At 36.8% G+C, this 12,670-nt stretch overlaps 1 protein-coding gene across 1 annotated transcript in view; it reads right to left on the bottom strand.

Moving 5' to 3' along the window:
* ATAD5 (ATPase family AAA domain containing 5) overlaps positions 1–12,670 on the bottom strand; it is a 45,747-nt gene that overhangs the window by 29,761 nt on the left and 3,316 nt on the right. The window contains 5 exon segments of the mRNA XM_021704249.1: positions 2,300–2,381; positions 2,960–3,086; positions 4,594–4,758; positions 8,616–8,724; positions 9,547–11,450. Of these exon segments, the coding sequence (XP_021559924.1) occupies positions 2,300–2,381; positions 2,960–3,086; positions 4,594–4,758; positions 8,616–8,724; positions 9,547–11,450 (2,387 nt within the window).

Raw genomic sequence — 12,670 nt, 5'->3', positions numbered from 1 at the left:
ATACATCTACCCAGTGACAGAACAATTCCATTTCTAGGTATTTACTCAAGAGAAATGAGAACACTGTTTACACACGTGTATGGAATGTTCACAGCAGCCTAATTAATAATAGCCAAATACTGGAAACAACCCAAATGACCATCAATAAAAGAATGGATAAATGAACTGTGGTATATTCATATAAGGAATACTATTCAGCAACAAAAAAGAACAGACTACTGATACATTACCCTGACTGAAAGAAGCCAGAGACAAAAGTGTACCTCCTGTATGATTTCATTTCTATGAAATTCTAGAAAAGGCAAACCAATCTAAATCAACAGAAAACAGATCAGAAATTGCACAGGAGTTGGGGGCAGGGATTAACTGCAAAGAGGCACAAAGGAACTTTTTTGAGTGTGATGAAAATGCTTTCTCTTTATTGTTGGGGAGATTACACAGATGTGTGCATTTGTTAAACCTCAAACTGTTTACTTGATATTGTATGCATATGATTGTATGTACGTTATACCTGAATAAAGTTGATTTTTAAAAAAAGTGTGTGTACTGAGCAAAAGCAATTAGATATAAAAGAATACATATATAAAGTTTACATGAAGTTCTGAAACTGACGAAACTAATCCATGGTGACAGAAATGAAACTAATCAATGGTGATGAAATCAGGATAGTGGTAACCTTTTGTTGTGGTAGGATGGGAGTAACAGAAAAAGAGTAACCTTTCAGGAGTAAAAGAAATAGGTTAAATCTTGATTTAATGTACTTTTGAAAACCGTTATGCTGAAGAATGATGCATTTAACAAAGCCAATGAACCAACAAAACAGAAACAGACTGATGACACAGGAAACGAAGTGTTGGCTACCAGAGTGGGGAAGGGGAGGGGGCAGACAAAATAGGGGAAGGGGATTAACAGGTACAAACTTCGAGTCATAAACCAGTTAAGTCACAGGGATGAAATGTACAGCACAGGAAGTACAGTCATCAACTGCAGCAACTTTCTGTACAGTGACAGATGGTAACTTATCATGGGGATCTTTTTGTAACGTATAAAAGTATCGAATCACTATTATGTACATCTCAAACTAACAGGATATTGTATGTCAATTATACTTCAATACAAAAAAGATTTGTGCATTTAACAATATGTAATTATACCTCAATAAAAGTGGAAGAGGAAAAAATAACCTGAACCATGATGTCCCTAAACCTGGTCTTCTGCCATCATGCCATACACTTGCACAGGAATACCAGAACTAAAGTGTCATCCTCACACCTTCCTCTCTCCTAGCCCCAGCCCCCAGATCTAATTAATCATTATGGATTTTGATCTAGCAAACTGATCCAGCAGTCAGAATAAACTTTCCAAAATTCCAAATGTTTACATCCATACTTGTGTTTAAAACCCTCTGACTGCTTCTTATTGCCCTTGGTGTAATGACAAAATTCTTGCACATGGTCCAAAGGTGCTACGTGGGCTGGCATCCACCTCTCCAGTTTAATCCTACATTTCTCTCCCCTCTGCTCTCTGTGCTCAAGTCACACAGGCATTCTTTCAACCTTCTCTATTTGCCATGCTCCTTTCAGCTACAGGGACTCTGCAGACTATTCCCTCTGGTTAGAACACTGTTCCACCCCAATGAACTCCTGCTCATCCTTCAGTTCAGGTGACATTTCCTCAGCAAAGCCTTGCTTGACCAGACCAAATCCACTTAATACAAACTTTAGTAGAACTTGGTACCTCTCCTTAATACAACTGCAATTTTTCATTTGTTGGCCCAATTAACGTTTAATCATAGATTATCTTTCCTCTAGAGTATAAGCCTCATGAGGACAGAGAATGTGTCTTGTTTTGTTCCCATAATATTCCCAGTGCCAAATACATTGCCTGGTACATAGTAGGTATTTAAAGATTTTATTTTATTCATTTATTTTTACTTATTTTTTTTTAAACCCCCAGTGTGGGGCTCAAACTCATGACTTCGAGATCAAGAGTTGCACGCTCCTCGACTGAGCCAGCCAGGCACTCCATAGCAGGTATTTAAAAATTTACTGAATAAGTTCATAATCAGTTCTTCAGTGATTTTGGTTTGTTTATTTCTCCACGGTTTCATCTAGAAATGGGCCACAAAGTGTCTGATCTTCAAATTGCAGTTGTAGCACTGTCAATATCGTCATCTTTAAAAATGCATTTAGTAAAGCCTCAAATGATAATGTACATGCTTTCTCATCAAAGTAAAGGAAAAAATACAAAAAACATTCTGTAAGATACTTCGGCATTTAAAAATTTGTATTGGACTGACCTGCTTTCATCAAAACCAAGAATAGGATCAGCTGTTTTTTGAGCCTTTCTGGTAAGAAATAAAGGAGCAACTTTCATTTTCCCTTAGAAAAATAAATACTTAGGTTAGTGTCAATGTTTATAATCTCTACTTACTTCCAGTTGCTTTCAAATTATACCTCTACCTTCTTAAACTTAAAAAAAATTAACCCATTTAACTTTTTTTAACCTTAAAAAAACTAACTTTTTAATTTAAAAAATTTCTATATAATGATCTGGTCTCCCAATATCATTATCAGAATCTCCTGGCAACCTTTTTTTAAACTACAGATTCCCACAACCCACCTCCAGAGATTCTTAAGTCAATATGCCTAGGGAAAGGCCTAAAGATTTAAGAAATTTTTTAACTTACTCTGGTGATTTTGATGATCCATCAGGTTTAGGAACCTCTAAACCTAACTGAAGCTAAATAGATAGGTAGAAATGAAATAACCTGAAGGTACTCAATTACCTTTATAAAACTCTTCACTACCTTCTAACTTTACTTATTAAAATAAGAACACTTAATATAATTAAAAGTGTACACTGTAGAAGACAAGGAATTAAATTGACAGCATTCAGAGCAATATAATGCCTCTAAAACATTCTAATATTCATCATAAACATTATCAAATTTGATTACCAGGTACATTTTTAGGAGTCTTGTTTAGTTTTTTTCCTAGCACATCATTCAGACACTGAAGTTTCTTCTGATTTTTCTCAGGATGCTTTAAAGAAGTACAATTTGAATCGATTATTATCACAGAGTCCTAAGACAGAATAAGAAAAACATTTTAAAAATATGTCATGCAATTGATTTTTAAAATATCAAAAGGATTATGATGCTAGAAGCCACAGGTAAGATAATGACATTAGGAGCTCCATACCTCTCTCCATCAGACACCACCTGACTAATACAGAAAACATATAGTGACAATAGCCTACACTACATCATACAAGTTCACATATCAAAGAGTGGATTTATTATGACCATGGGTCTTCTTTTTTAAAGAAGCAACCAACAGACTTTATTCCAGACAAAAGAATCAATATGACCAAACTATAAAAATTTTAGCTATACTCTTTGAAAGCTATACATCCTATAAATGTATTAGATGAAGTCTGATCCGTTTCCATGTGGTCAGCATACATTTACTGAGCATCTATTCTATGTCAGGCAATACAGCAGGCACTGAGAGTACACAGACAGATGAAACAAGAGTTGGCTTCAAGATTACACCAGGGCTTAGGGGACAGAAGGAGAGCTAGTCTATAAGTAGGTAGTTCTGAAACAGTATGGTGAGAGCAGTATTGACCAAAATACAAAAAACCATGTAAGTCTACTTGCCTTGAAGGCATCAGTAAAGCTTTCAAGTGGAGGCATTATTCCTAATAGCCAAAAAGCAGAAACAACCTAAATGTCCATCAATAGGTAATAGGTAAATAAAATGTGATATATATCCATACAATGGGGTATTTGGCAATAAAAAGAAATGAAATATTGATGCTACCACATGGATGAACCTTGAGAACATTATGATGAGTGAAGCCAGACACAAAGGACTGTATCTTGTATGTATGATACCATTTATATGAAATGTTCAGAATAGGCAAATCTATAGAGACAGGAAGTAGATTAGTGGTTGGCTGCGGCTGGGGGAGGAGAGATTAGGAAGTGACAGCTAAGGGGAATGGGGGTTCTTTTTGAGGTAATGAAATGTTCTAAAATTGTGGTGATGGATGCACAACTCTGTGACTATATTAAAAGCCAATGAATTGTACACTTGAAATAGTGAATTGTATGGTATGTGACTTATATCTCTATAATAAAGCTGGTTTTTAAAAAAGAGGAAGTGTTAGTATTTAGCAGGACTTAATGTTTGAGTAGGAATTCCTCAGGTAAAAGAGAGTACTTGGAATATGCATTTCAAGCTGAGACTACAAAGTGGAAAAAGTAAAAATTGCACCATTTGGGGAGAAATAAATAATTTAGTGTGACTAGAGCAAATAGTGTATGAGGAAGGTGGTTGTTTTGAGGAAAGGGAAGAGCTAATTCAGCCTATAAAGGATCTCGAATGACTTAATAAGGATTCAGACTTTATTATTCTACAGGCAAAAGAACCAAAAGCTTCTAAAACAGAACTGAAAATATTATTCTTTCTACCACCTCAAGGGTATCTTACAATTCTACCTTATAACTTTATAATGGTTTCCTTCTCCCACTCCAAGCAGCAGAATAGGACAGAACTCATACCAATAAATATTTCTAATACTTACTTCTGTTTCTGACGATTGCTTCCTTTCAGGAAGTGTCTGATGTCTAGATGAACGTCTCAAGGGTGTCACTATTTCTTCAGTAGCTTTTGACCTACTAATGTGTAAAGCTTTTGCTTTTTCAATCAATTGTTTTGCTTTAGATACATTTTTGGAAGCACTGCTTGCCTAAACAAAAAAATATGAAATATTAATTTAGGTCAGTGGCAAACATTTCATATTTAATAATAAAAAAAATTAGAAAAGGCAAAACCTTGGAGACAGTAAAAAAGGTCAGTGGTTGCCAGGAGTTAAGTGGGGAGGAAGGGATGAACAGGTACAGCATAGAGCATGTTTAAGTCAGTGATATCATACTATATGGATGATACTCTAATGGTGAATACATGCCATGATACATCTAAACCCACAGAATATACAAGACCAAGAGTGAACCCTAATGTAAACTACAGACTCTGGGTGATAATGATCTGACAATGCAGGTTTATCAATTGTAACAAATGTACTACTCTGGTATTGATAATGTGGGAGGCTACGCAGTGTGGGGGCAGGAGGTATATGGGAAATCTTGGTATCTTCCACTCAGTTTTGCTGTGAAGCTCAAACTGTTCTTTTTTTTTTTTAAAGATTTTATTTATTTATTTGCTGAGAGAGAGAGAGAGAGAGAGACACAGTGAGAGAGGGAACACAAGCAGGGGGAGTGGGAGAGGGAGAAGCAGGCTTCCTACCAAACAGGGAGCCTGATGCGGGTCTCGATCCCAGGGTCCTGGGATTGAGCCCCGCATTGGGTTCCCTACTCCACAGGAGGCTTGCTTCTCCCTCTCCCACTCCCCCTGCTTGTGTTCCCTCTCTCGCTGTGTCTCTCTCTGTCAAATTAAAAAAAAAAAAAAATCAATCTAAAGAAAATAAAGTCCATTAAAAAATATATATAAGAGAAGACTATAATCACAAATCATGTTAAATAAAAGACAAAGAAACAGTTACTCAAATCTTAGCAAGGAAATTAAATTACAATGTGTCTAGTTATCCTTGGTTTGCCTTTATTTCTAACTGGAAATTTATTCAGATAAATATAATTACATTTGTGAAAAACACCAAGAGAGATGTCTATATTAGATGTCCACATGGATTAGAAAGAATTGTTGGTTATTTCCCCACCACCACCTTCATGGCATCTGTTCTTTGATTTTAGTCACGTTTAAGATGAATCCATTGGAGAGAGGCTGAAAAGGTACTAATAATGGAAAAGAGCACTAGGTAAGAATAAAGTCTGGCCTTTAGGCCTGACTTTGCCATTGATGTACTAAGTGATCTTGCACATTTAAATATTATCTTCCAGACAATGTGCTTTCCATATTCTGAATTCTATAGGCTTATATGTTCAGATTAAAAACATCCAGGAGCACCAGGGGCGCGTGGGTGGCTTAGTCGGTTAAGTGTCTGCCTTCGGCTCGGGTCATGATCCCAGGGTGCTGGGATCAAGCCCTGCATCGGGCTCCCTGCTCAGCAGGGGTCTGCTTCTCCCTCTCCCTCTGTGCTCTCTTTTTCTCTCAAATAAATAAATAAAACCTTAAAAAAAAAAAAAAATCCAGGGGCACCTGGGTGGCTCAGTAGGTTAAGCGTCTGACTCTTAATTTCAGCTCAGGTCATGATCTCAGGGTCGAGATAGAGCCCAAGTCAGGCTCTGCATTCAGCTCAGTCTGCTTGTCCCTCTCCCTCTGCCCTTACTCCTGCTCAAGCTCGCTCACTCTCTCTCAAATATATAAATAAAATCTTTAAAAAAAATAAAGTGGGTTACCTCTAGAGAGTAGAAGATGAAAAGTTTTCACTTTTAATTTTATGCATTTCTGGTTTTTTTAATCAATGTTTGCTGTTTTTTAAAAAGTACTAAAAAGCATAGGCATGGATATCCAAAATATATGTAAAAGGGTTGGGAAAACATAAAGATTTGCTTCTGTACAGTAGAGCAATAGATTTGTTGTTCTGCTAGCAAAATTTTTGGCAGGCTGATCAAATCTTATAAATTCTTACAAATTAATTGACCTAAATTTAAATTAACAACTCAATTATTGAAAGAAACTGTTACACAAAAAGATGTTTTAGTGAAGGTGTGGGAAAAAACCATACACATACACATTTTGGCAAGTAATTCTGCTATTACTTGAAAACTTTTTTTCTAATAGTTGTTTTTTTAAAAAGATTTTATTTATTTATTCGAGAGAGCGCGCAAGTAAGTGGCGGGGGGGGGGGGGAGAGGGAGAGAGAATTTCAAGCAGACTTCATGTTTAGCACAGAGCCCTACCCAGGGCTTAATCTCTCAACCCTAAGATCATGACCTGAGCTAAAACCAAGAGTTGGACGCTTAACTGACTGAGCCACCCAGGCACCCCGGTTATTTTTTTCTGATAAAAATTTTTAAAAGTTCATGTTTATAAAAAAGCAAAACAGGGTGCCTGGGTGGCTCAGTCGGTTAAGCGACTGCCTTCGGCTCAGGTCATGATCCTGGAGTCCTGGGATCGAGTCCCGCATCGGGCTCCCTGCTCGGCAGGGAGTCTGCTTCTCCCTCTGACCCTCCTCCCTCTCATGCTCTCTCTATCTCATTCTTTCTCTCTCAAATAAATAAATAAAAATCTTTAAAAAAAAAAAAAAACACAGAAAAATAAAGAAAACTAAAACCAACCATAATCCTATCACCTTGAAAATTTAGTCATTTTCAACACCCTACTTTCTGACCTAGTCACCTATCCTCCCAGCCTTACTTGATTACTCCTGACTACATCAGAAACCTCTCTTGATAGCACTCTTTACTTTCTCCCTGTTTACCAGCCTCTACTCCACCCCACGCAGCTTGGATCCCACTGTACACCACTTCAACTACTCTTAAAAATGTTCTCACCTCCTTTGGCTCCACTGTTCCTTCAAAACAGGGTTAAATAATTATGAGATTAATGGTAAGTATTAAGCATAGTGCCTGGAATGTGATACACAGTCAAAAAACATGATAGCTGTTAAATAACAAAAAAAGAGACACCAATCTTCTGTCGCAGTGGTATTCACCCAAGGATTATGTCACAGTCACATTGGGGGCTTTTCAACATACACATACGTGTACCTACTCACCCTGGAGAGGATTCAATTCTCTCACAGTGGAGAAAAGCAGATTAGTTTGTAAAAGCAGCTAAATTATTCTTACATATCATCCTACCTCTCCCTTTAGGGTAGTGGTTTTCAATAGGGCAGGGTGAGAGGGTGGATTTCTTTCCCTCCCAGGGATATTTGTTATGTGTGGAGACATTTTTGGTTATCATAACCAGGGGAGCTGGAGAGCTACTGGCATTTCCATGGGTAGAGGCCCAGGTTATTGCTGAACATCCTACAATGCACAATCAGTCCCCTATAACAAAGAATTATCCAGCCCAAAATGTCAACAGTACCAGGGTTTTTAGACCTGTACCAGAGTTACAGACTCCCCTTTTTAGCCTCTGATCTATAGAAATAAACCAAAAATTCAATCATGACCTATAAGCAGCCTTAAGGAAAATGATTAGAATGTAACTCTTACCAAAAAACCTTTTTTTCCTCTTTTAAAGATTTTGTTTATTTATTTTAGAGAGAGAGAGCACGCATACATGCAAACATGGGGAGGTGCAAAGGGAGAGGGACAAGCGGACTCAGGGCTGAGTGTGGAGCCTGACACAGGGCTCAATCTCACAATGCTGAGATCACGACCTGAGCTGAAACCAAGGGTTGAACACTTAACTGATTGAGCCACCCAGGCATCCCCAAGAAAACTTTTTCTAAGTAAATTATACTGTCCTTATTAATTGCTTCCATCTCACCGTAAGATATGTTGACTGATCAATAAACTAATCAGAGGAATAGAATAATAGTGAGTAACGTATATGGCTGTAGTTAACATAACCAATCTATAAAATATGTGTATCTTCTTTTGGCATACTACTTCTAAAAGTAGTTGCTATTTTAGGAAACAGAATACCACTTACACAATCCCCTAATATTTCAATTACCTTTCTAGTCTGAGAAGTAAAATCTCCATCAGTTGCTTCAGATTTCTCACATCTTTTCTTAGATTTTTTCTTGGATTTCTTAGGAGTACTAATTCTGGTGAATTTCATTCTGGAAAAAAAAAAAAAAGACATTCAGAAGCATTTCCATGATTATGTGTAAGAATTTCAATTAAATATAGAAAAGAACCAACTAGGGCTCCAACTTCTGGACAGTTCTTAAAAAAAAAAATACTCCAGTTAGATTCAAACTACTGATCCAAAGTAAGCCAAACTCAAAGCTAAACTCTCAGAAAATATAAAATGTTTCCTTTTAGAAATCATAAGCTTTACAGAAAATTACCTCCTAAGATCACTCTTCCATTGGCCAAAACCAGCATGCAAGTATATACCTCAAATATATGGCTCCGTTTACCCAAGAAATAAAACTCTTACTTATTTTTAATCTCAAGTTTGTTAGATGCACAGAATTCATATATATATATATTTTTTAAGATTTTATTTATTTGACAGAGAAAGAGAGCACAAGTAGGGGGAACGGCAGAGGAAGAGGGAGAAGCAGACTCCCCGCCAAGTGGGAAGCCCAACGTGGGGCTTGATCCCAGGACCCTGGGATCACGACCAGAGCCGAAGGCAGAGGCTAACCCACTGAGCCACCCAAGTGCCCCTAAAATTCTATTTGAAAAATATTTCTCCAGGGAATTAATAACCGTGATAAGAGTTTGAACTCATCTAAAATACTTCTAGAATTCTTCTAAAATTATGCCTGGCTTTAAATTAAATGTGGAAAATAAACAGCATTTTTGAAACTGTTTTCTTATAAATCAGCTGTGTTGTAGAAAAAATAACACTCTCCAATCCTTGAAGTATTTTCCTTCCCAGCTAATAATATATGCAGAATACTCAGAGCTTCAGAACAAAAACAAAACTTTACCTAATAGGGCTCTCTGAGTCAGAAGGTACTGTTATTAATTCTGCTGTATATAAACTATGCTTTTCTAGTAAGTTGGCTGCTTTTGGAGTGGAAGCCTTTGCTGGACTGCCATCTTCAGAATCGGTACTGCTAAGGACTATTGTAGTAGGTGTGCTGCTGATTCTTACAGATCTTCTGGTTGGCTTGGGTGTGGAAACATTTACCAAACTGTCTTCAGTTTCAGCTTTAGAATGTATAACCTTATCCTTAACTGGTATGCTGGTTTTTCTTGAAGACTTCTTGTTACACGGAGACGAAATCTTTACAGGGTCATCATTTACTAAATCTTTACAAATAAGACTTTCACTATTAAATAATGCGCTGTTTTTGAAAACTTCTGTTTTCTTTTGTCTTAAACTCATTCTAAGTCTATTTGGATTCTGTTTATCTCTAAAGGAAAAAGTTGCTGCTTTCTTTTGAATATTTCCCTGTCTATTTTCACCTGGGGTAGTACCAGTACCTAACATTTTCTTATCCTTCTTCTTCAGCTTTTTACTTTTCTCGTTAGGAAAACTTCCTTTCTCAGTGTGTGATGGTGAACTGCCATCATTTGAAACCACCTGAATGTTAGGATTTTCCGTGATTTTTTTAGAATTATTGTGTCTTCCTTCCTCGTTTAAAGATTTTTCATTGAGCTCTTTCTGCTTCTCAGAAGACTTTCTGACTCCATTTTTAAGTGCATCAGATGCCGGCTGCCTAAATGCTTTCATAAACTGTTGTCTTTCTTCTAGGGTGCATTTCGGTTTCACAGCCTCAGCATTTCCAGCTTCCAGCACTGCCAATTCTAACTCTTCCTCCTGTATGACAACGTTAGATTTTCTTTTCTGAACAGTCTGCTCATTCTCAGGATCAGACAAACTATTTTCCATTTCCAACTGCTTCTGTTTCAAGAAAATGGAGGGTATTTTCCTTGTCTTTCTGGGGGGAATAGGGTGAACTTGTGCAAGAACAGTAACTGTCTTATAGCGTACATGTTGGGAAATTTCACAGGTTCCTGGGTCACTTATACAACCACTTTTGACCATATCTTCAACAGTTTCAGAGGGAATACAAATAGACATTGTAGAGTCTGGTATGTGTTCTGCTTTATTTTCCTTGTGACTTTTTAAAAATTCCTCATAGGAGACAGTAATTGTACTATCATTTAAGTGGGCTGTTTTAGTTATACCACCTCTGGAGTCATTTGCAGTACTCTCGATCTCATTAGTTAGGGAAGGGGTTATCTGTTCCTTATCTTTACCATCTTTTTGATGGAGATTTAGCTCCTCAGCCAATGGTATGCTTTCAGATAGATCTATTATATCCCTGTGCTTCCTTTTTCTCATTTTTTTGCAATCATTTTTTGTGATCCTTTGTTTAGGATTCACTTTCTTAGAGCTTTTTATGGAGGTCATAGTGCTTGAGTGTTTTTTATCTTGAATACTTTCTGCAAGTACCTCCACATGATTCTTGCAGAGTAAAACAGAAGTACTACTTTCTACAAAATCATTATTTAGACTAGTGTCTTCTTTGCTATCACTACTAATTTTAATTGGAGATTCATTTTCAGTTTTAACACTATTTAGTCGATGAGATAAATTAACTCTCTTTCCTCTCTTCTTAAACTCTAGATTTGAGAACACTTCCAAAGGTGTTTTACAGTCTTTGCCACTGTCAGCAGGCAATGGTACAGATGACTTTATCTTGCACTCTTTTGCTGACTGTGTCTTCTCATTTGTGGGGGAAGTCTTTCTAAAATAATCCAGAATATTACTGGATTTTGGTGAAGAGAAAACACTGTCTCCAGTCTTCCCTATTGGTGATAAATATTTTGTAATCGTTTTGCAGGAAGATCTGTCATCATCTTTCCTTCGCTTTTTGCATGCCTATCAATTTAAGAGAAAAAAAAAGCAGTTATTTCAAATAAAATAATCCAAAATATAAATTATAAACACAGATCTAATATTTTACCTGGATAAAAAAAGGAAGGCTCCCTTAGGTAATGAACCTGATATATTAGAAAAAAGAGCTTTTTAAAAAAATTTGTCAGAGAGAGAGAGCACAAGCAGTGGGAACGGCAGGCAGAGAAACAGGCCCCCCGCTGAGCAAGAAGCCCAACAAGGGGCTCCATCCCAGGACCCTGGGATCATGACCTGAGCCAAAGGCAGACACTTAACCGACTAAGCCACCCAGGCGCCCTGAAGAAAGAGCTTTAAAATTAAATCTACATTCAAATCTCAACATCACATCAGGCCATACACTTATAATTTGTGTATTTTACTTTATATATACTTAAATAAAGTTTCAAGGCCACTATACTTATGTACAAATCATGTTCATTTCTGTTGGCCTCTGTTTACTCTATAACCATTGAATAGTACCACCCACCCCACAAAATTTGTAACAAACACATTGCACAAAAATATGTGAAGTCAAATGCATGGTGGGGACTCCACAAATATTAATTCCATTCCCTTTTTCCTTTTTTAGTTAAAAACAAATTATTCTTGGGGGTGGCTCAGTCAGTTAAGCATCCATCTCTTGATTTCAGCTCAAGGTCATGATTTCAGGGTCATGGGATCAAGCCCCTGGTCGTTGGGCTCTGTGCTTTTCTGCCTTTTTAAAAAAGCAAAGAGATTCTCTCTCTCCCTCTCCTTCAGTCCTTCCCCATCCTGAACTCTCTCCTTCTCTCTAAAATAAACAAATAAATCTTTAAAAAAAATCGTTTTATTTCTAAGAAACAGACACATAGTGAACAAACCTATGATCCTCAAATTTACTAATCAAGTAAAAATTATGGTGAAGGACACTTACCACAAATTAAAAAAAACAAAACTTTCCAGTGTTTTGTTATTAAAAGTTACTGCCTGCCTCCTATATTATTACCCTCACATATCAAGTTGACTATAAATATATATAATACTGTAAAGTTGTATTTCTGTTGGTGATAAATTAGTAACTTACATAATAGAAAAAAATTATTAGCTACAAAAAGCTCCATCAGTCTTTTCTTTCATTTTTTTTTTAAAGATTTTATTTATTTATTTGAGAGAGAGAATGAGGGAGAGCACATGAGAAGGGGGAGGGTCAGAGGGAGAAGCAGACC

This window comes from Neomonachus schauinslandi, chromosome 15, assembly GCF_002201575.2.
Source record: "Neomonachus schauinslandi chromosome 15, ASM220157v2, whole genome shotgun sequence".
In the NCBI taxonomy this organism is placed as follows: domain Eukaryota; kingdom Metazoa; phylum Chordata; class Mammalia; order Carnivora; family Phocidae; genus Neomonachus; species Neomonachus schauinslandi.
The sequence above is the reverse complement of the archived record's forward strand: the minus strand, read 5'-3'. Positions and strand labels throughout refer to the sequence as shown.